This window comes from Rana temporaria, chromosome 10 (assembly GCF_905171775.1).
Source record: "Rana temporaria chromosome 10, aRanTem1.1, whole genome shotgun sequence".
NCBI classification, from domain to species: Eukaryota; Metazoa; Chordata; class Amphibia; order Anura; family Ranidae; genus Rana; species Rana temporaria.
The window spans coordinates 148,771,043-148,794,413 of NC_053498.1; the positions used below are offsets into that span (position 1 = coordinate 148,771,043).

At 47.0% G+C, this 23,371-nt stretch overlaps 1 protein-coding gene across 1 annotated transcript in view; it reads right to left on the reverse strand.

Annotated features, from left to right (window-relative positions):
* LOC120915896 (pancreatic secretory granule membrane major glycoprotein GP2-like) overlaps window positions 1-23,371 on the reverse strand; it is a 40,633-nt gene that overhangs the window by 5,092 nt on the left and 12,170 nt on the right. Inside the window, exons 6-13 of the mRNA XM_040326710.1 lie at window positions 21,963-22,202; window positions 18,605-18,761; window positions 14,983-15,055; window positions 12,520-12,552; window positions 11,174-11,278; window positions 8,438-8,652; window positions 3,693-3,847; window positions 803-1,045 (exon numbers count right to left, since the gene is read on the reverse strand). Coding sequence (XP_040182644.1) covers window positions 803-1,045; window positions 3,693-3,847; window positions 8,438-8,652; window positions 11,174-11,278; window positions 12,520-12,552; window positions 14,983-15,055; window positions 18,605-18,761; window positions 21,963-22,202 — 1,221 coding nt within the window. The remainder of the gene's footprint in view (window positions 1-802; window positions 1,046-3,692; window positions 3,848-8,437; window positions 8,653-11,173; window positions 11,279-12,519; window positions 12,553-14,982; window positions 15,056-18,604; window positions 18,762-21,962; window positions 22,203-23,371) is intronic.

Genomic DNA, 23,371 nt, shown 5'->3' on the forward strand with positions numbered 1-23,371 from the left:
CCCTAGGGGCAGCCCATCCATTAGGGCCACCCATCCATTAGGGCATGGAGAGTCACCCACTCTCTCCATGCCACCCCCTATATGCAATAGATAGATCATGCCCCAGTATAATGACGACGGCTGGTCCTTAAAGTGGAGTTCCACCCATAAATATAACATTACATCAGTAGTTTTAAAAAAATGTCATTAGTCCTTTACACATTTTTTTTTTTTTTTTTAGATGCCTTCAAAGTGTTGTTGCTAGGCAGAATCTTCCCACTTCCTGCACCTAGGTGCTTAATGCTTCCTAACCTACACCGCACAGACTCCTGGGAATGTAGTGGGTGTAACTTTCCAGGAGTCTGTGCACTCCCCAGTCTCAAAGAATCATGTGACTTGGACAGCACAGGTGCTGAAACCTGATCTGACACTGCTTGTGCAGCACTGAGCATGTGCTGAAATCCAGGAAGTCATACAGTCTGGCTTCATGATGCCCACACTTAAGATGGCCCCAGTCAATTTCTATTTTATAAAGTGTCTAAATGTTGTAACAACCTAACAAAACGGACCTTAGTTTACAGACTAACTTTACTAGAATACATTAAGCTTGTGTATTACAGGGGTATTTATATTTAAAAAGTAAAATTGTGGCCGGAACTCCGCTTTAAGCGGTTAAAGTCACTGCAATTTTAAGCCACGCAAATATGAACCTTACACATTGGGAAACATCGCCCAAGTGTGATTGGGGCCTTAGTGAATTATTTCTGTAGTCAAAGTTACAAAGAATAAATAGAATTACTAACCCAGTGTACTGTGTACTTACCCGTTCTGAAGAAGAAAGTACTTTTTGTCGCTTGATTCGGTAGGAGAGGCATAAATATTCAGCACGTTGAGTTTGAAGGTGGTGGCATCCAGATCTGGTATATACACTGCGATGTAGACATTATCTTCTACAGTCAGGGGGACGGAGTCGGAGAGAGGGGTGGCATATGTGCTATCTGTAAAGGCCATCATCACTACGCCTGCATAACTTCCATTTGCTGTAGGGCCGTTTATTTCTGTGCTCCTGGAAAATAAACACACAACAGAAGGTCACCTACCTAGAAACCCTTGTAGGTATGTGGCCATACATCTATATTATTATACAGACTGTATGCAGAACTGAGATACAGTCAGGTCCACAAATATTGGGACATCAACACAATTTTAATCTTTTTGGCTCTATACACCACCACAATGAAACAAACAAACAAGAGGAACTGCTCATGATCCAAAGCATACCATCTCATCAGTGAAGCATGGCGGTGGTAGTGTCGTGGCCTGGGCATGTATGGCTCCCAATGGAACTGCTTCTATTTATTGATGATGTGACTGCTGACAAAAGCAGCAGGATGAATTCTGAAGTGTTTCGGGGCAATAATATTATCGGCTCATATTCAGCCAAATGCTTCAGAACTCATTGGACGGCGCTTCACAGTGCAGATGGACAATGACCCGAAGCATACTGCGAGAGCAGCCAAAGAGTTTTTTAAGGGAAAGAAGTGGAATGTTATGCAATGTCCAAGTCAATCACCTGGCCTGAATTCGATTGAGCATGCATTTCACTTGCTGAAGACAAAACTGAAGGGAAAATGCCCCAAGAACAAGCAGGAACTGAAGACAGTTGCAGTAGAGGCCTGGCCAGGGATGGACTGGCCATCGGGACTACAGGGAGTTTCCCGGTGGGCCGATGGCTCAGTGGGCCGGCTTCAGTGACAGAGTACCGCCACCCCCCTCCGCTCCTCTGTCTCTCCCTCCTTGCAGCGTTCACCTCCTCTCCCTCTTTGCAGCGTTCACCTCCTCTCCCTCTTTGCAGCGCTCACCTCCTCTCCCTCTTTGCAGCGCTCACCTCCTCGCCCTCCTTGCAGCGCTCACCTCCTCGCCCTCCTTGCAGCGCTCACCTCCTCGCCCTCCTTGCAGCGCTTACCTCCTCTCCCTGGCTAGTTAACTTCAGCGTGACTGAATACAGATATGCTCCTCGGGAGTCGCAGTGAGAAGCTCATCATACGATCCGGAAGGACGGCGGCCGCACACAGCTGTGACATAAGCTTCCTCGGCACTTGTTCTCCTGGTCTTTTCTTCCCCCGCTCTCCATATAGATTCTCCGCGGCAGCAGACAGGTTGGAGAGCGGGGGAAGGAAAGAGCAGGAGAACAAGTGCCGAGGAAGCTTATGTCACAGCTGTGTGCGGCCGCCGTCCTTTCAGATCGTATGATGAGCATCTCACTGCGACTCATGAGGAGCGTGTCTGTATTCAGTCACGCTGAAGTTAACTAGCCAGGGAGAGGAGGTGAGCGCTGCGGGGGACCAGAAGCATAATGGGGGGGATAGGGGTGCATTGGGGACCAGAGCATCATGAGGGGGGAATAGAGGCGCATGGAGGATCAGAGAATCATGGGGGGGATAGAGGCGCATGGGGGACCAGAGCATCATGGGGGGGATAGAGGCGCATGGGGGATCAGAGCATCATGGGGGGGATAGAGGCGCATGGGGGACCAGAGCATCATGGGGGGGATAGAGGCGCATGGGGGACCAGAGCATCATGGGGGGGATAGAGGCGCATGGGGTGCCAGAGCATCATGGGGGGGATAGAGGCGCATGGGGGACCAGAGCATCATGTAATAAAGTAGAATGGCTAATGGCTAGTGAAGAGGGAGGAGGGCAGGGGTCAAGTCCTGGGGAAAAAAGTGTGGGAACTCCCACCCAAGATCCACTCCCCCACCAAAAAAAAAAAAGAAATGATACGCTCATATGCATAATTACTAAAGTGCATGTTTTTGTTTTTTTAAGCAAGTTCTTTCTAAATCCCGCGATAACTCGCGGCAGACCTCCGCAATGTCTCCTGGGAACAATGACAAAAGCTCCCAGGAGACATTGCGGCATCGAGGAAGTGACGGAATACCGGATGAATCCATATACAGGAAGCAGCCAGTAACATAAAAGATTACTAAGGTTCGCCTGCCCCTGACAGTGAGTCAAGCTGGGCATCGCCGTTCAGTGAAGGATTGGCTCGGCTGCTCTAGTCCTGCAAAGGGAACTGCGTTCCTGCTGTAAAAAAAGTGCAGGAACTCCGTTCCCACACGTTCCCGCAGGACTAGAGCCCTGGAGGAGGGGCTTGGGTGGACATCGGGTTTGGCCATCCGGGGGGGGGGTTTGTCCGGCCGCCATGGGAGAGACCTGTCAAAGTGGGCCGGTCTGGATGAAGTCCAGGGCCAAATTTTTGTCCCAGTCTAGCCCTGGGCCTGGCAGAGCATCACCAGGGATGAAACCCAGTGTCTGGTGATATCTATGCATTCCAGACTTCAGGATGTAATTGACTGCAAAGGATTTGCAACCAAGTATTAAAAAGTGAAAGTTTGATTTATGACTGTGAATCTGTCCCATTACTTTTGGTCCCTTAAAAAGTGGGAGGCACATCTACAATCTGTTGTAATTCCTACAACGTTCACCAGATTTGGATGTAAATACTCTCAAATTAAAGCTGAAAGTCTGCAGTTAAAGCACATCTTGTTCATTTCATTTCAAATCCATTGTGGTGGTGTATAGAGCCAAAAAGATTAGAATTGTGTCGATGTCCCAATATTTATGGACCTGACTGTATGTGACGGAATCCAATGTCATGAGAGATGGTCAGAATGGATTTCTGAAAAAACGACATTATGTAATAATAATTACCGGAGTATTGGGTTCAGTGCCACATTAAGAGCGACATTCATAGTCAGCGGTAAAGAGCAGGAAATATCCATGATAACGTCATTTGTTATTTGGATTGGATCCGTCTTGGCAAAAATATACAGCTGGTTTGTGTAGGTGACATGGGTTGCATTCACCTGTAGAGAGAAGAAGACGTTAGACATTGTTTTACCACCATGTAAAAGAAGAAAAGTGCAGACTGATTATAAAATTAGTATTTAGCAGAAACGAATGCCCCGTACACACGAGCGGTTTTCCAGTCGGGAAAAAAAACCTATGGTTTTCCCGACAGAATTCTTCTCAAGCCTGCCTTGCATACACACGGTCACACAAAAGTCCGGTGAACTTTTGACTGCTTAGAACGCGGTGATGTAAAAGACTACGACGAGCCGAGAAAATTAAGTTATTTTTTTCGAGCATGCGTCAAATTGTTTCCGAGCATGCGCAGTTTTCCTGTGGGAAGAAGTCAGATTGAGCATATACACGGTCGGGATTCCCGAGGAAAAGCTCTCATGGCAGTTTTTCCGATGGGAAAACCAGTCGTGTGTACGGGGCATAAGGGAGCAACTCACATTTGAGTAGGTAGAAACCGGCATGTTTGAATAGTCCGCCGTCCATAGGACAACACTGTTTTTACCTACTCAAATTCTTTTACATGGTCCTGGAGATTGCTTCTATTCCCCCTCCAGAGGCTTGCCCTGAGCTACGGACAGTACTGGGCCCTAAAGACCCCATGTTCAGATGGACTAGTTGCAGGTGACTTTCTTTTCTAGACCTTACATCACATTCTTAGTTACAAGTATATATAGATGGTCATAGGGACAAGTACTAACAACCATTGCGCCAATTCCAACTGTTGGCTATATTTCTACTACCTACCTTCCCACCCACCTGGATGGCCCATAGTGGCAGCCATGGAATATTTCTCTTCTGGATTCTCCATGTACACTATTGAGCAATAATGTATATTACTCCCGCACCACCACTATTTATAGGTAAAGTAGGAAATATATATGTGTACCGTATTTGCCGGTGTATAAGACGACTGGGCGTATAAGATGACCTCCTAATTTTTTAGCCAAAATGTTGGTTTTGGGATATACTCGCTGTATAAGACGACCCCCTTCCTACGCCTCACCTCACTGTGCCATTACATGCCTCACTGTGCCACCATTACATGCCAGACTGTGCCACCATTACATGCCTCGCTGTGCCACCATTACATGCCAAACTGTGCCATTATTACATGCCTCGCTGTGCCACCATTACATGCCTCGCTGTGCCACCATTACATGCCAGACTGTGCCACTATTACATGCCTGACTTTGCCACCATTACATGCCCCGTTGTGCCACCATTACATGCCAAACTGTGCCATTATTACATGCCTCGCTGTGCCACCATTACATGTCTCGCTGTGCCACCATTACATGCCAGACTGTGCCACCATTACATGCCAGACTGTGCCACCATTACATGCCAGACTGTGCCACCATTACATGCCAGACTGTGCCACCATTACATGCCCCACTGTGCCACCATTACATGCCTCGCTGTGCCACCATTACATGCCAGATTGTGCCAACATTACATGCCTAAATTTGCCACTATTACATGCCTCGCTGTACCACCATTACATGCCAGACTGTGCCACCATTACATGCCTCGCTGTGCCACCATTACATGCCTCGCTGTGCCACCAATACTTGCCTCGCTGTGCCACCATTACATGCCTCGACGATCCCTTACCTTATCCCCAACATGCAGAATCTCAGTCAGACCACGGGCGTCCATTTTTCAGAAGCCGCGCCTCTTCCTCATGCTGTTCCGTGATAGGCGGAACACTCAGCTTCCCAGCAGACACTGTGTTCAGTGTTCCGCGTATCACGCATGCCCTCTCATCCGAGACCGAGGACGAGAGGGCATCCGTGATAGGCGGAACACCGAACAGAGGCTCTGCTTGGAAGCTGAGTGTTCCGCCTATCACGGAACAGCATGAGGAAGATGCGTGGCTTTTCAAAAATGGACGGCCGCGGTCTGACTGAGTCTGCATGTTAGGTACCGGCGTTTAGGACGACCCCCGACTTTTAAGAAGAATTTCTTGTGTTAAAAAGTCGTCTTATACGCCGGAAAATACGGCAAGCGACAGCTGCTCTCACTGAAAAGCGTATCCTTGGCTAATGAATGTGAGTGTTTGTTAACCCCCCAAAAAATTATATCCTGGTCCCTTAAAGCAGATTAAACAGCACAGTGCTTGTGCTGTGTAATCTGCCCCCCTCTAAACTGTTAAAAAACCTCCCTGAACCTGGCACTTCCTGTATGCCCTCCCTGTACTGACCACGAGTTAACTCTTTTATTGTCACCTCTTGGAAATACTCCTGCACCGGCAGGTGTTTCCACTGTAGAGAAGACATTCCCCACTGTGACACCGCTCTTCTCCATACCGATTGCCTCACCGCAATCCACAAAACACCAGCAACAACTGGTAACAACCTCTGCGATATCTGTAGGAAAAATCCAGAACCAAGCCACCACATGTAGCGCTTACTCCCAAGGGAGCCTCTGGAAATTTGCCCAGGTTCTTTCCTAGTGGACTAATCCTCTCTAGGAAAAGACCCCCCAGAGGTCAGTGTGCTCAGAGAATTTATACAGACTCGCAGCATGCCTTCAGGGCTCTGCTCATTGGGATTGGCCAGGGCTTAATAAATATTCATACTGCCATCTGCATAGCTCCACACCTATGTTCTAGAGAGTTCTACCAGCTCTCTGGAAAGCAGAGAGAGTAAACAGACTAGCAGCAGCTGAGAACGCTGAACTGACCGAATTAATCAGCTACACTGGCTACAGTCAGCAGTACTAAATCTACCTGACACAATAATTACAGGCACACTGGATACAGTGAGGCAAGCTAAATGTACCTATCAGAACACCCAGCTCCACTGAATTTAGTGAGTCAGAATAAAAGCTAACTAATCCTAGCACCTATCAAGAAGGGTGGTACATGGGTATGTACTTTCCAAAAAAAAAGAGGATGACAGTGAAAGGGGCAGGGGACCAAAGGGGGGCTTACAGAATAATTATTACATGAGGGGCAGTCCTATGTGATATTCTTCTGCCGGCTAACTTTGGGGTCCTTGAAGAGAATTGAAACAACACATACAAGTTATCCTACATGCAGTATAGGTATGGCATAGCCTCTGCACAGGTGCAAGGTGGATGTGGTTCAGATGTGGTAAAGGTTTGATATAATGCGGAATAGGGGTGGTATAGGTGCAGTCTAGGTTTAGAATAGGTGCAGTATAGGGTGCAGAATGGATGTGGTATGGATTGGGTACACTATTAGGCAGATTCACAAAGAGTTAGGCCGGCTTATCTGTAGATAAGCCAACCTAACTCTGAATCTAAGCCGACCTATGTTTAAGTGTATTCTCTAACAGAGATACACTTAAACATATCTAAGATAGGACGGCTTGCGCCGTCCTATCTTAGATTGCAATGTATTGGCTTACCGCTAGGTGGCGCTTACATTGCGGCCGGCCTAGATTATGGAAATGAGGGGATACGACGATTCACGGCGATTCACGAGCGTACGCCGGGCCTACACCGTCGCATTACGTCGTTTCCGTACGCGATAGGCCACCTAAAGTTATTCCACCTATGAGGTGGAATAACAATGTTAAGTATGGCCGCCGTTCCCGCCGCGAGGCTTGAATTTTTTATTTTGTTTGCGCAAGTCGTCCGCGAATCGGGATTTACGTCGTTTACGTACACTTTTGAAATCAATAGGCCCGTACGGCCTACTTCGCCGCAATGCGCACTGGGAAATGTAGTCACCCGGCGCATGCGCAGTGTAAAAAACGTCAAAAAACGTGAGGTCAAGCCTCCTTTCCATACTACACGCCCCCCTCCCAGTCATTTGAATTAGGCGCGCTTACGTCCGCTTGTTTTAGGCTACGCCGCCGAAAATTTGAAGGTAAGTGGTTTGAGAATCACTTATTACCTAAATAATTTACGGCGGTGTAGCCTAAAAAGAGTAGGCTAGGCCGTTTTAATTTTAGGCGCCCCTACGTGAATCTACCCATTGGTGTCTTGCTCTGAGTGGCTTAGTCCCTTCTAGCAGTATCAGCAATGTGCGAATAGCCCTTTCACTAGTCCCCGGGATGCTGAGGTGACCTCTCACAGTAAAAGGGGGGCCCCAAAGTCCTCTGATGATCAGCAGTTGGAAGCAGAGGGTGAGTGGACTCTCTAGTCTCCCTGTGTCAGTGGCGCTTCCCCCCAGGTGTCCTCACTCCCAGTCTCAGACTCAGATCTCCGCTGGTATGGCCTTCCGCTGGCAGGCAAAAAATCTGACAAAAGCGCTTTCTCTCTAATTCCCCTGGTGCCAAGAGGAAGAACTTTCCTGAGCAGTTAAAAAAAAATCACCTCTCCCCTCCTCCTACTGCAAGTGCCTGTTGGGATCTGTAGTGTAACCATTATAGGGTCGTCATTATATGGCTGCCATCTCAAACTTCAACTCCCAGGATTCTTAGCGCTCTGCATAGAAGTCTATGGGCTTGCTTGTCTTAGGATCTCCCCCTGCTGGCCGGAGGAGGAGGATGGTGTAGAACGACTTCAGTATCTCAGTAGAGAGATAGAAGAACAAAGCGCATTGTTTTGTCTATACATAATCTAATGTATCTGTTATTACTTCTCTTGTATAACAGTCAGACTGTGTCAGGAGAACTTACCACAGCTTCAGTGTTACAGTCAGAGGTTATCAATGGACGATAAATGGTCATCTCCGATGTTCCACCAACAACCTCCCTTAATGCCCAACAATTGTCAGCGGTGCTGTTTAGCCTGATATCTGATGTATTATAACCGTTTGCTTCCAACCAACATTTTGACACTTTTAGATTGAAATTTGCTCCGGTACAAGTAACATCTACAGGTGGAAGGCTTCCTGAAAAAAAGAGAAAATTCATTCAGTATTTCTGAGATGAGAAGGTGACGGTGATGTGCTTCATGTACATTTTACACTATAGGGGGTTTTCTATATATATATCCACTTTAGGGTGGCAAGATTGAGCAGGAACTGGGGAGAAAGCTGCCATAGAGTCAAATAAATAAATCCCAATTAAACTTCCAGTTTACATACAGAACATTGACTGTTGGTAATGAATGTAGTGCCCCCTTACATTGATGGTTACTGTAGTCCCCCCTGACAATGATGGTCAATGTCAGTGAAGTCCCCCCTTACATTGATGATCAGTGTAGTGTCCCCCTTACATTGATGATCAGTGTAGTGTCCCCCTTACATTGATGGTCAGTGTAGTGTCCCCCTTACATTGATGATCAGTGTAGTGTCCCCTTACATTGATGGTCAGTGTAGTGTCCCCCTTACATTGATGATCAGTGTAGTGTCCCCCTTACATTGATGATCAGTGTAGTGTCCCCTTACATTGATGGTCAGTGTAGTGTCCCCCTTACATTGATGATCAGTGTAGTGTCCCCCTTACATTGATGATCAGTGTAGTCCCCCCTTACATTGGTGATCAGTGTAGTGCCCCCTTACATTGATGATCAGTGTAGTGTCCCCTTACATTGATGGTCAGTGTAGTGTCCCCCTTACATTGATGATCAGTGTAGTGTCCCCCTTACATTGATGATCAGTGTAGTGTCCCCCTTACATTGATGATCAGTGTAGTGTCCCCCTTACATTGATGATCAGTGTAGTGTCCCCCTTACATTGATGATCAGTGTAGTGTCCCCTTACATTGATGGTCAGTGTAGTGTCCCCCTTACATTGATGATCAGTGTAGTGTCCCCCTTACATTGATGATCAGTGTAGTGTCCCCTTACATTGATGGTCAGTGTAGTGTCCCCCTTACATTGATGATCAGTGTAGTGTCCCCCTTACATTGATGATCAGTGTAGTCCCCCCTTACATTGGTGATCAGTGTAGTGCCCCCTTACATTGGTGATCAGTGTAGTGTCCCCCTTACATTGGTGATCAGTGTAGTGTCCCCCTTACATTGATGATCAGTGTAGTGTCCCCCTTACATTGATGATCAGTGTAGTGTCCCCTTACATTGATGATCAGTGTAGTGTCCCCTTACATTGATGATCAGTGTAGTGTCCCCTTACATTGATGATCAGTGTAGTGTCCCCTTACATTGATGATCAGTGTAGTGTCCCCCTTACATTGGTGATCAGTGTAGTGTCCCCTTACATTGGTGATCAGTGTAGTGTCCCCCTTACATTGATGATCAGTGTAGTGTCCCCTTACATTGATGATCAGTGTAGTGTCCCCCTTACATTGATGATCAGTGTAGTGTCCCCCTTACATTGATGATCGGTGTAGTGTCCCCCTTACATTGATGATCAGTGTAGTGTCCCCTTACATTGATGATCAGTGTAGTGTCCCCCTTACATTGATGATCAGTGTAGTGTCCCCTTACATTGATGATCAGTGTAGTGTCCCCCTTACATTGATGATCAGTGTAGTGTCCCCTTACATTGATGATCAGTGTAGTGTCCCCCTTACATTGATGATCAGTGTAGTGTCCCCTTACATTGATGATCAGTGTAGTGCCCCCCTTACATTGATGATCAGTGTAGTGGCCCCTTACATTGATGGTCAGTGTAGTGTCCCCTTACATTGATGATCAGTGTAGTGTCCCCCTTACATTGATGATCAGTGTAGTGTCCCCCTTACATTGATGATCAGTGTAGTGTCCCCTTACATTGATGATCAGTGTAGTGTCCCCCTTACATTGATGATCAGTGTAGTGTCCCCCTTACATTGATGATCAGTGTAGTGTCCCCCTTACATTGATGATCAGTGTAGTGTCCCCTTACATTGATGATCAGTGTAGTGTCCCCCTTACATTGATGATCAGTGTAGTGTCCCCTTACATTGATGATCAGTGTAGTGTCCCCCTTACATTGATGATCAGTGCAGTGTCCCCCTTACATTGATGATCAGTGTAGTGTCCCCCTTACATTGATGATCAGTGTAGTGTCCCCCTTACATTGATGATCAGTGCAGTGTCCCCCTTACATTGATGATCAGTGTAGTGTCCCCCTTACATTGGTGATCAGTGTAGTGTCCCCTTACATTGATGATCAGTGTAGTGTCCCCTTACATTGATGATCAGTGTAGTGTCCCCTTACATTGATGATCAGTGTAGTGCCCCCCTTACATTGGTGATCAGTGTAGTGCCCCCCTTACATTGATGATCAGTGTAGTGTCCCCTTACATTGATGATCAGTGTCGTGTCCCCCTTACATTGATGATCAGTGTAGTGTCCCCTTACATTGATGATCAGTGTAGTGTCCCCTTACATTGATGATCAGTGTAGTGTCCCCCTTACATTGATGTGTGTTAGATGCACGTCATATTGTTTATGGGAAAATTCAATTATTTGTTTTAAATATAAAAAAAAGATCCATCCTGACCATTGTATTATAGCATATCATACCTGTGTATGTGTAGAGAGTTGTATTGCACTGGCAGGTAGTAGTACTATTGTCACAATACTCATCATCAGCACAGGAATTACTTTCGCAGGATGCAGACGCAGCCACTGGAGAGACAGAAAAACATTAAAGTCCATTCTTCTGGATTTCTCATACAATATTCACACTCACTGTAGGGTGAAATAATTGTGTAGTGATCACCGTAGAAGTTAAGGGGCCAGATTCTCGTACATCCGCGAAATTTTGTGCGAGCGTAACGTATCTGATTTACGTTACGCCTCCGCAACTTAGACGGGCAAGTGCTGTATTCTCAAAGCACTTGCTCCGTAAGTTGCGGCGGTGTAGCGTAAATCGGCCGGCGTAAGCCTGCCTAATTCAAATCTGGATCAGGGGGGCGTGTTTTATGTAAATCTACTGTGACCCGACTTGATTGACGTTTTTCCCGAACGGCGCATGCGCCGTCCGTGGAATTTCCCAGTGTGCATTGCTCCAAAGTACGCCGCAAGGACGTCATTGGTTTCGACGTGAACGTAAATGGCGTCCAGCCCCATTCTCGGAAAACGTACGCAAACGACGTAACTTTTTCAAATGTCGACGCGGGAACGACGGCCATACTTAACATTGGTACGCCGCACTTATGCCTCATATAGCAGGGGCAACTATATGCCAGGAAAAGCCTAACGTAAACGTCGTAACTTTACTGCGTCGGTCGGACGTACGTTTGTGAATTCGCGTATCTAGTTGATTTACATATTTCGACGCGTAAATCAGCTTACACGCCCCTAGCGGTCAGCGGAAAAATGCAGTTACGATCCGACGGCGTAAGAGACTTACGCCTGTCGGATCTAAAGGATATCTATGCGTAACTGATTCTAAGAATCAGGCGCATAGATACGACGGGTCGGATTAGGACTTACGGCGGCGTACATGTCTAATCCCCAACAATAATCCCTAACAATGGGCAATTTGCTGCCTGTTTGGTCTGTTAAATATACGGGACACAGAATAATAAAATGCTTCAAATGGGTCCCGGTGCCCAAGGCCATTAGGGGGGTCCCCAGATCATGGGGCACTCTGATTGTCGCAGAGCTGATGTCACCAGGAGCCCATCCTACCTCCTCCTCATTGGTAATCAGTCATCAGTTGTCGGTGACAGCTCGGTCACAGTACTGGGGGGCACAGTTAAAGCGTTCCCGACAACAAGACATACACGTATACCTGTGGGGGGCTGAATGATAAGGTCCACCTGTCCTGCCCCCACATACAAGGGTATTACTGTTGTAAAAGGGTTAATAAAAATGTTTAGCTACACCACTTTCAACTGTTCCCCATGTAATAGTTTACTTACCGCGAGCAGAACTTCCAACGTAATTGTAAACAGCTGAAAAAACAAAAAAACATATCTGTTAATTGGAGACCTCAACCGGACTGATACTCATTCTTCTGGATATATCGTATGATATTCACACTCACTGTAGGGTGAAATAATTGTGTAGTGATCACCGTAGAAGTTAAAGCGTTTGTAATCCCTGATAATAAACCCTAACAATGGGCAATTTTTTGCCTTATTGGTCTGGTCCTGGCCGGAGGGCCGGCCATTGTATTACACAATGGTCACCTTTCACTCTCCCTCATCTCTCTTTCTCCCCCACTTTTTATTATTTATTCCCCGTGTTTGTCACGTTTTTGTCTTTTTTTGTTTGGTGCACGTTGTCACTGTGTAAGATTAGTAGGGTGCCGGTCCTCTGGCCTGCCCTGAACGTCTTGGGAGTGGGTGGATACGGCCTTCTGGCTTAGTTCGCCTGCTCTCATGGGGTCTCCCTTCGGGGGAGCCCCACCTAGTATTGGGAGGGTTCTGTTTCGGCAGACCCTCCAGGGAAGTTGGGTCCGTGTCGGCGTTGGCTGCTCGGACCACTGAGTACCTCAGTCCCCGCCTGGAGCCTAACGCCCCGGGGGATCAGTGTTGGGTCCTTCCTTACAGGAGAACCACTTGACGTTTGCACCCCTCGCACTTTTTTGTGTATTTCTCTTTATGTGTGTGCACATTTTTTCTGCATCGGGTGGAGTTTTTTGGGTGTGTTTTGCACGCCATAGGCTTTTCAATAGAAAAAATTTGTCTGGTAAACATACCACACATGGAGCAATAAAGACATCAATGGTGGCCTGTAATGCAGGCCGCAGGGGCATCGCCCCCCTAATCCATGTGTACAGCCCTCTAATCTACATGTGTGGCACCGGACACATTGATTCCAAAGTTTTTTTTAGAAGCACGTGACTAGATCCGGAAGCTTTAATAGGCTTAAAAAAAGGGTGGGCTTGGGGCGCAGAGCACTGCCCCCAACCTAGATGGGGTACGTGCAGGGCTGGTGACCGACCAACCAGGGGGGGATAGGGTGACCCAACCCAGGAGGGTGGCTGCGGGTGCATTGTTTGCCGCCCCCCCCCCCCCAAAAAAAAATATATATACCACCAGTCGCCCTGAAAATCAAATTTTATTAGGTGAAGGTTTGGAACCTCTGCAGATTTGTATTGCTTTGTCCCCTCTGGGACAAGTTTCTTCTTACTTCCTGGTCAGGTGAGATGTGACAGACAGAACAGGAAGTGAGGGAAAATCCCCCTAAAAGGGACCAAAGACATCAGTTAAAGTGGATGTAAACCCCCCATACACCCAGTGAAGTGAACAGCCTCAGATGATACACAGGGATGAAACAAATCTCCCTACATAGGTTTTACATCTGCTGTCTTCACATTTATATACTGTTAAGAATGTTCAGATCGTGTTTAGAGATTTTCTCTTTCTGTTTAACACAGAGTGTGATGTCTGGGCATACAGCCAAAATAGCTAACATTGCTGAGTGGAAGAAAGGCACATACCCCCTCTCATCATAGGCAGAGACGCTCGGAGGTGTTTTGTAATAGGGCCAGCTCCCTGCTAATCTATTTTAGCAACCTCCCCTAACAGAAGATTCAGGCTGCTTTTGTCTAAAGTGTCAGAGAATTTGTCAGGAGTTATCAGGCTGATAACAGAGGAACGGTTCAGGAGAGAGCTACGGGACTTGGCTCATTGAAGAGAGATAACAAAATACTGCAGATATATGTGCCCAGCTCAAATTTCATGAATCGGGTTTACATCCACTTTAAAGTGGTTGTAAACCCACTTTTGCACCAAAACAAAAAACACCACCTGAAAGACAAAGGCATAAGTATGCTATGCATACTAGCTCATTATATAATACTCACCTCAGATCGAAGCCCCCGCAGCTGTCCTCGTACACCGCTTGGGTGTTACTTCCGGGTATCGCGGCTCCGGCGCTGTGATCGGCGCTGTGATCCTTTAGGAACGGCACACTCGCCGTTTCCAAAGTGCGCCTGCACCGTTGTCTACGGCGCATGTGCCGTAGACATCGTCGCCCGACATTAATGTAAGTATCTCCTAAACCAGGGATATGCAATTAGCGGACCTCCAGGTTTTGCAGAACTACAAGTCCCATGAGGCATAGCAAGACTCTGACGGCCACGAGCATGACACCCAGAGGCAGAGGCGTGATGGGACTTGTAGTTTTGCAACAGCTGGAAGTCCGCTAATTGCCTATCCCTGTCCTAAACCGTGGAGGTTTAGGAGACATTTCGAGCACCTACAGGTAAGGCTTACCTGTAGGTAAAAGTGGTCTGCAAAGTGTTTACAGACCCTTTAACCCTTTCCCTACATTCCAAAACAAAAAAATATTTTTCTGGAGTTGGGTTTTAATAAATGTGACTGAAGGAACACGGAACATTACTGTAACAAAACTGTGACCATGAGATGACTTACCTGCATTCAAAAAGGTTCCAGTGTCTCCTGCAACTGGCTGGATCATCAGTGATCTGGATTGAAAGTCGCAGTTCTGTAAGGAAATAAAAGTAATTCAACAGAAATTCCAGACAAGTGAAATTGATGAAGAAACTGCTAATTGTATCCAAGAAACACCCCAGTTATTCTAAAGTTACAACGTCACCCTCATGTTCCTCTAACTGTGTTATCCTGACAAAGGAAACGGTGGAGAATGCGGGCACAGCAGATTCTTCCATCACTTCAATGGTGAGACTTCCTTGTAATAGTTTATATTCCCCCCTAATTTCCCAACGACCTATTTATTCTACATTGTATCAGAGCAGCATGACACCATCAATTGCCTTTGTTAGAGGTCCACTTCATGTTCCTCTATATGTGTAATCCCCACAATGGAAACGGTGGAGAATGCGGGCACAGCAGATTCTTTCATCACTCCAATGGTGAGACTTCCCTGGAATAGTTTGCATTTCCCCTCCACATTGGTTTTAGTCTCTCTAAGCCTGTCATGTCCAGAGTCCGGCCCGGGGGCCAATCGCGGCCCACGTTCCCGGTTTCGAACGGCCCGCCTGGTCATTTTGACTTTTGTGGCCCCCAATGAATCCCCGAGCGCCGGGGGCCACAAAAGAAATACATGCTGGCTGCTTTAGAGGAGGTGGGACGAGCGGCGTTGCATACAGGAGTATTTTCTGTTTACACGGCGACAGGAAGTCCCGTCTCCTGCGCTGCCATTGGACAACTGTTCTGTCCATCGCAGGAGGCGGGACTTTTGATTAAAGAGGCAGCCGATAAAACAGGAAATTCTCCTGTATGTTTGTCGACACTCCTCCTGCCCCCTCCCTATCTCCTCCAAGGCTGTAGATGTCCATAAATCAGGCTGCAATGGCGAGTCTGCATTCAGGGCGGGGGGTGCTGTATTCATGGCAAGGGGGGTGCTGAATTCAGGGCAAAGGGGTGCTGCATTCAGGACAACGGGGGTGCTGCATTCAGGACAACGGGGGTGCTGCATTCAGGACAATGGGGGGTGCTGCATTTATGGCACTTGGCACTTGTGAGCATGGGCGGACTGACAACTCATGGGGCCCCTGGGCAATAGAAGATTATGGGGCCCCTGGGCTTACAGATGGCCACCACGCCAGGAGGCAGTGCAGAGGCGGGGCAGCTAAAATCTTGGGATTTTCACATCAAAAGCATGTCGGTTTCGGACATATCAGGGACAGATGTAAAAAAAACACAGATTTTTACATACTGTCCCTGGTTTTACTGAGCCTGGCAACCCTGATGGGGCCCCCTAGTGCCATGGGGCCCTCGGGCAGTGCCAGAGTGACTCAATGGTCAGTCCGCCCCTGCTTGTGAGGCTGTATTGATGGGCAGTGACCCTTATTTTGATTCGCAGTTCTTTATTTAAAATGTAAGATCTTTTTTAAAGTGAAGGTGCGTGTTATACGCCGATAAATACGGTATATCCAAATCACACGCCTGAGCTCATCTCTTCACCACACCCACCCACAAAGGCAAGATAATTCTTGTTGGGCCGTGTATTCGTTGCTCGAACGAACACACTCAGAATGTCGGGCAAAAATGGTTGGCCCTCACGCGTTTTCACTTCATCAAATCTGGCCCTCTTTGAAAAAGTTTGGACGCCCCTGCTCTAAGCCATATTCCCCAATCACCTATTTATTCTACATTGTATCGGGGGCAGCATGATGATGACACCATCAATTGTCTTTGTCAGGGATGAAATAGAGTTTGGGTCAAACCTAAGTTCATCCCAAGTCTATGTTATGGCTGCAGCAGATGGGCAAATCTGTGAATGCTGGTGGTGGTATCGCAATATCAGAAGCCAGCACATGATTTATTTCCCCAGTTATGTGTGGAGTCGGCCATTAATTCAGCTTTCACGCTCATCACACCCAGCAATGTTCTGCCTGCTTGGTTTGCAAAAACAGCAGAAAATCAGGAGGGAAGCTGCCATCTTTGAAGCATAAATCCATCCAAAAAGGGAAGTTCTCCTCTTCCTCCTCCTCCACCTCTCCTCGGTCGGGGCGAGGGGAGTAGGGTGACCACATTTTCAAACTGCCATTCAGGGACAACCCCCCCTCCTAAAGAAATATAATTTTTTTATACTTATTTTGTGACCCCATAGATTTCATCCTGGGACCTGTAGTTCTTCACTGGTTGGGGGGGGGGGGGGCGGTCACATCTTCAGCTCTGAGGGGTTCATGGTGGGACCTGTAGTCCTTCAAATCCCCCCAAAAGTGAAAGACTACAAGTCCCAGCATGAACTCCTAATATCTAAAGACGTGACCCCCCCCCCAAATTTGAAGGACTATAAAACTACAGGATTTCACTGGTTTATGCTGGGACCTGTAGTTCTTCACTATTTGGGGGGCGGGGGGTCTCACACCTTCAGCTCTGTTCCCTCCCAAGTAAAGGACTACCTGTCCCAGCATAAACCCCTGATATCTAAGGGTGTGACCCCCCCCCCCACATTTGCAACTCCCAGCATGAATCCTTGAGATCTAAGGGTGTGATCTCATAGATTTCACAGATCTATGCTGGGACCTGTAGTTCTTCACTATTTGGGGGGCGGCGGGTCACATCTTCAGCTCTGAGGGGTTCATGCTGGGACCTGTAGTTCGTCACTAGCTGGGGGGGGGTGTCACATCTTAAGCTCTAAGGGGTTCATGCTGGGACCTGTAGTTCATCACTAGTTGGGGGGGCGTGTCACATCTTAAGCTCTGAGGGGTTCATGCTGGGACCTGTAGTTCATCACTAGTTGGGGGGGCGTGTCACATCTTAAGCTCTGAGGGGTTCATGCTGGGACCTGTAGTTCATCACTAGTTGGGGGGGAGGGGTCACATCTTAAGCTCTGAGGGGTTCATGCAGTTTCATTCCGGGACACTGTATTGTCCCAGAGTGAAGGTGCCCCGGGACAGACCTGCAGAATGCGGGACTGTCCTGGGCAATCCGGGACACGTGGTCACCCTAGAGGGGAGGTGGATATCTAGTTATGCCATTGCGGACCGCATCAGCATTAAAACGGTAGTAAACCGATGGATAAACAAAAACAAAACTGCGAGACAATAGCATAATGTGCATCGCATACTAGCAAATTATGAAATACTTGCCTTAGAACGAAGCTCCCGCAGGGCGCCCCCCAGTCACCGCTGAGGGAGCTGACATGTTCCCTCAGAGTTTTTTCTGAGATCGCCGGCTCCGGCGCCGTGAGTGACCAGAGCCGCAATGAGATCACTCCCGCGCATGCTGGACCTGCAGAGCGCATGACGGTCACAGCGTGGGCCCTTTAGAAACTGCACTTTCAGGGCGCATGCATTGATTATATTTTCGATTTTGTTCTGTTTTGCTCTATTATATTATATATATTCTTTTCAATTATTTCCTTTATTTTCCATTCTACTTTATTCTCTTTGTGAAAATTTGAAAACTATTCACCTGATTTTTATTTATTTTTTCGATTATTTGGGATTCGTTTAAATATGGTTCTATTGTAATTCGGAAATACATCAGAATTTATATTGGAAACAAAATGAACTGCACATGTCTGCAGATCACCCTCTATGTGTATGGTGGTGAGTCTTACCGTGGCACAATCAGTAGTGCAGAGTGCGAGATCGGCAAAGAGATAGACGGCGTTAGAATTGGCAATCTGGAAGACTTTCATATCAAAACGAGCTTCAGCGCCGACTCCATTGCTTTCCACTGTTAGCTGGTCAGCAGATACATCGCTACCTGGGCACCTGGATACAGAAATCCTTTCATTAGTTTTCAGTTACTGTAATCCAATGATGAGAACACAATACTGGTACATACTATTAGAGCTGAACAATATATGGGGTGTGTTCATTATACAGTGTTTTAAATATTCAGTACTGTGCAAAAGTTTTAGGCGGGTGTAAAGAAATGCTATAAAGTAAGGATGCTTTGAAAAATAAACATTATGGGCTATATTCACGTAGAATGGCGTAACTTTGTGCGGGCGTTTGTGCAATGCTGAATCTGGCCCGATGTATTTTTGGGGATAATTATTATAGCAAAAAGTAAAAAATAGTTTTTTTTTTTCAAAATTGTCGCTCTATTTTTGTTTAAAGCGCAAAAAATAAAAACCGCAGAGGTGATCAAATACCACCAAAAGAAAGCTCTATTTGTGGGGAAAAAATGATAAAAATTTCATTTGGGTACAGTGTAGCACGACCGCGCAATTGTCATTTAAACAGCGACAACACTGAAAGCTTGGCTGGGGCAGGAAGGGGGGTAAGTGCCCGGTATTGAAGTTGTTAAAAGACAAATAAAAAGTTGCACCACCACTGATGGACCACTTGACCCCCCCCCCAGGTAAATTCTGACATTTCTCTCATACATTCATACATGGAAAACTTCTGTTCGGGAAGTACTTAGAACAACCAAACAAACAATATATGATTGATATATATATATACACACACACATATACATACACACTGGGCCAGATTCACATAGGTTAGCTGATCTTTAGATTTAAGATCCGCTGCCGCAAGTTTTTGAGGCAAGTGGGTAATTCACAAAACACTTACCTCAAAACTTGCGGCAGCGGATCGTAAATCCCCCGGCGGAATTCAAATTCCGCGGCTAGGGGGAGTGTAGTATTTAAATCAGGCGCCTCCCCGCGCCGATTTAAATGCGCATGCGCCGTCCGCGTACATTGCTCCCAATGACGTCGCTAGGACGTCATTGGTTTCGGCGTGAGCATAACTTGCGTCCAGTGCTTTTGTGAATCGACGTACGCAAACGACGTAAAAAAAAAAATTGACGCGGGAACGACGGCCATACTTAACATTGGCTGCGCCTCATAGAAGCAGGGGTAACTATACGCCGGGAAAACCCTTACATAAACGGCGTAAAGTGACTGCGTCGGGCCCGCGGACGTTCGTGAATTGGCGTATCTTGCTGATTTACATATTCTCTGCGTAAATCAGCGAGAACGCCCCCAGTGGCCATTTTAAAATTGCAGTTAAGATCCGACGGTGTAACACAGTTACACCTGTCGGATCTTAGGCATATCTATGCGTAACTGATTCTATGAATCAGGCGCATACATACGACCGACGCAACTCTGAGATACGACGGCGTATCAGGAGATACACTGTCGTATCTCTATGTGAATCTGGCCCACTGTATATACATTTTAATTTTTTTAATGTATACATTTGTATTTATTTGTACATAACATTTCGTTATTTTTTCATTTAAACAGCAAAAGCGCTGAAAGCTGAAAATTGGCTTGGGCAGGAAGGGGGTGTAAGTGCCCCCCCGGTATTAAGGTGGTTAAATTAAAATGATACCATTTTTTTTTTTTTAAAACCTGTTAAACCCACAAGTGTTTTTTTTTTATTTATTTTTTTTAACCACTACTATTCATTTATATTGGATTTTGACAGTTAAAAAATGCAGCTATTTAGAAACCATATGAAAGGTTAAGCAACGGGGAACACTATTTCAAAGATAAAGGGCCAGATTCACAAAGAGATACAACTGTGTATCTCCTGATACGCTGTTGTTTCTCTGAGTTCTGCCGGCCGTATCTATGCGCCTAATTCAGAGAATCAGTTACGCATAGATATTCCTAAGATCCGACAGGTGTAACTGTGTTACACCGTCAGATCTTAGGCTGCAATTCCAGGCAGGCCGCTAGGTGGCTTTTCGGTTTATTTACGCGACGAATATGCAAATGAGGAGATACGCCGATTCAGAAACGAACGACCGCCCGGCGCTTTTTTTTTTATGTCGTTTGCGTTCGGCTTTTTCCGGCGGATAGTTACCCCTGGGTCTATGAGGCGCAGCCAATGTTAAGTATGGCCGTCGTTCCCGCGTCGCGATTTTAAAATTTTACGTCGTTTGCGTAACTCGTCCGTGAATGGGGCTGGACGCCATTTACGTTCACGTCGAAACCAATGACGTCCTTGCGACGTCATTTAGCGCAATGCACACTGGGTAAATTTGCGGATGGCGCATGCGCTGTTCGATCGGCGCGGGAACGCGCCTGATTTAAATACTACACGCCCCCTAGCCACGGAATTTGAATTCCGCCGGGGGATTTGCGATACGCCGCTGCAAGTTTTGAAGTAAGTGCTTTGTGAATTAACCACTTGCCTCAAAAACTTGCGGCGGCGGATCTTAAATCAGATAGGTTACGCGGATCTAAAGATCCCCACTGTACACTACGCCAACGCAGCGCAGAGAGGCAAGCATGGAATTCAGCAAGTCAGTGCTCCCAACGCTGCGTCAGCGTGGGTTTCGAAGGCGTACGCCGGCGTAGGTGGAAGTGGGCGTGACCCATGCAAATGAGGCGTGACCCCATGCAAATGATGGGCCGAGCGCCAGACAGGTACGTATCACGAACTGCGCATGCGCCGTGACGTGGACGCATCCCCCTCCGCCTGCTCACAACCACGTCGGAACAACTGCCTAAACTACGCCGGATCACTGCGTACGGCGTGAACGTAACCTACGCCCAGCCAGACACACGTCCAACGTAAAATACGCCGCCTTGTGTTCCCTGGTGCAGACCTTTGCATGTCTGCTGCCGGGTTGCACCTCCTTTACGGGGAATAACTTTACGCCAGACGTACAACTTACGCGCACCTCGCGTAGCCTGCGTCGGGCGCACGTATGTTCGTGAATCGCCGTATTTCCCTCATTTGCATATTTGAATGGCTAATCAATGGCGAGCGCCACCATGCGTCCAGCCTAAATGTGCGGCCGGCGTAAGCAAGATACGTCGGCGGGGTGTAGCCTGGTTTTAGGCGCATATCTGTTTGTGGGTCTGGCGCACAGATACGACGGCGCACATTTGCACTTACGTCGGCGTAACTTGTTATACGTCGGCGTAAGTGCTTTGTGAATCTGGGCCAATGTGTACAAAGAACACACAGAGCTACTAACCCAGTGCACTGTGTACTTACCCGTTCTGAAGAAGATAGTACCTTTTGTCGCTTGAATTGGTAGGAGAGGCATAAATATTCACCACTTTGAGTTTGAAGGCGTTCACATCCAGATCTGGTACTTGCACTGAGATGTAGACGGTATCTTCTACTTGCAGGTTGTCGGAGTCGGAGAGAGGGGTGGTAAATGTGTTATCTGTATAGGCCGTCATTAAGGCTACATAACTTCCATTTCCTGAAGGGCCGTTTATTATTGTGGTCCTGGAAAATAAACACACAACAGAAGGTCACCTACCTAGAAACCCTTGTAGGTATGTGGCCATACATCTATGTTATTATACAGAACTGAGATATTTGCACTGAGGATAAAGAAAGAGGAAACCTATCAGATATCTTCTCCAGCTCTGTGTATACTGGTGGGGGAGGAGACGATGATATAGAAAATGAGGATTGTAAAATTAACCACAAATGTTTCAAATATGTATAATGCACACGATCGGAAAATCAGACAAGAAAACCGGATTCAGATAGGTCAGCGGATCTTTAGATCTGATTTACGATCCGCCGCCGCAAGTTTTTGAGGCAAGTGCTTAATTCATAAAGCACTTACCTCAAAACTTGCGGCGGCGTATCGTAAATCCCCCGGCGGAATTCAAATTCCGCGGCTGGGGGGCGTGTACAATTTAAATCAGGCGCGTCCCCGCGCCGATCGAACAGCGAATGCGCCGTCCGCGAATTTTCCCAGCGTGCATTGCTCCAAATGACGTCGCTAGGACGTCATTGGTTTCGACGTGAACGTAAATTACGGCCATCCGTATTCGCAAACGACTTAGGCAAACGACGTAAAAAATTCAAAATTCGACCCGGGAACGGTGGCCATACTTAACATAGGATACGCCGCATATAGCAGGGGTAACTATACGCCGGAAAAAGTCGAACGCAAGCGACGTAAAAAAAATGCGCCGGGCGGTCGTTCATTTCAGAATCGACGGAAATCCTCATTTGCATATTCGTCGCGTAAATAAAGCAAAACGCCACCTATCGACCGGCCTGGAATTGCAGCCTAAGATCCGACGGTGTAAGTAACTTACACCTGTCGGATCTTAGGGAGATCTATGCGTAACCTGATTCTATGAATCAGTCGCATAGATACGACCGACGGAACTCAGAGATACAACGGCGTATCAGGAGATACGCCGTCGTATCTCTTTCTGAATCCGGCCCCGTGTTTTTTTTTTCTCAGACAGAATGTTGGCTCAAACTTGTGTTGCATACACACCGTCACACAAATTTTGTCCGAAATTCCGACCGTCAAGAACGCCGGTGATGTACAAGACATTTGATGAGCCGAGATCAATGAAGTTCAATGGGCAGTTCGGCTCTTCATCTTGATTCTGAGCATGCGTGTTTTTTTTTTCCGCGTCTGAATT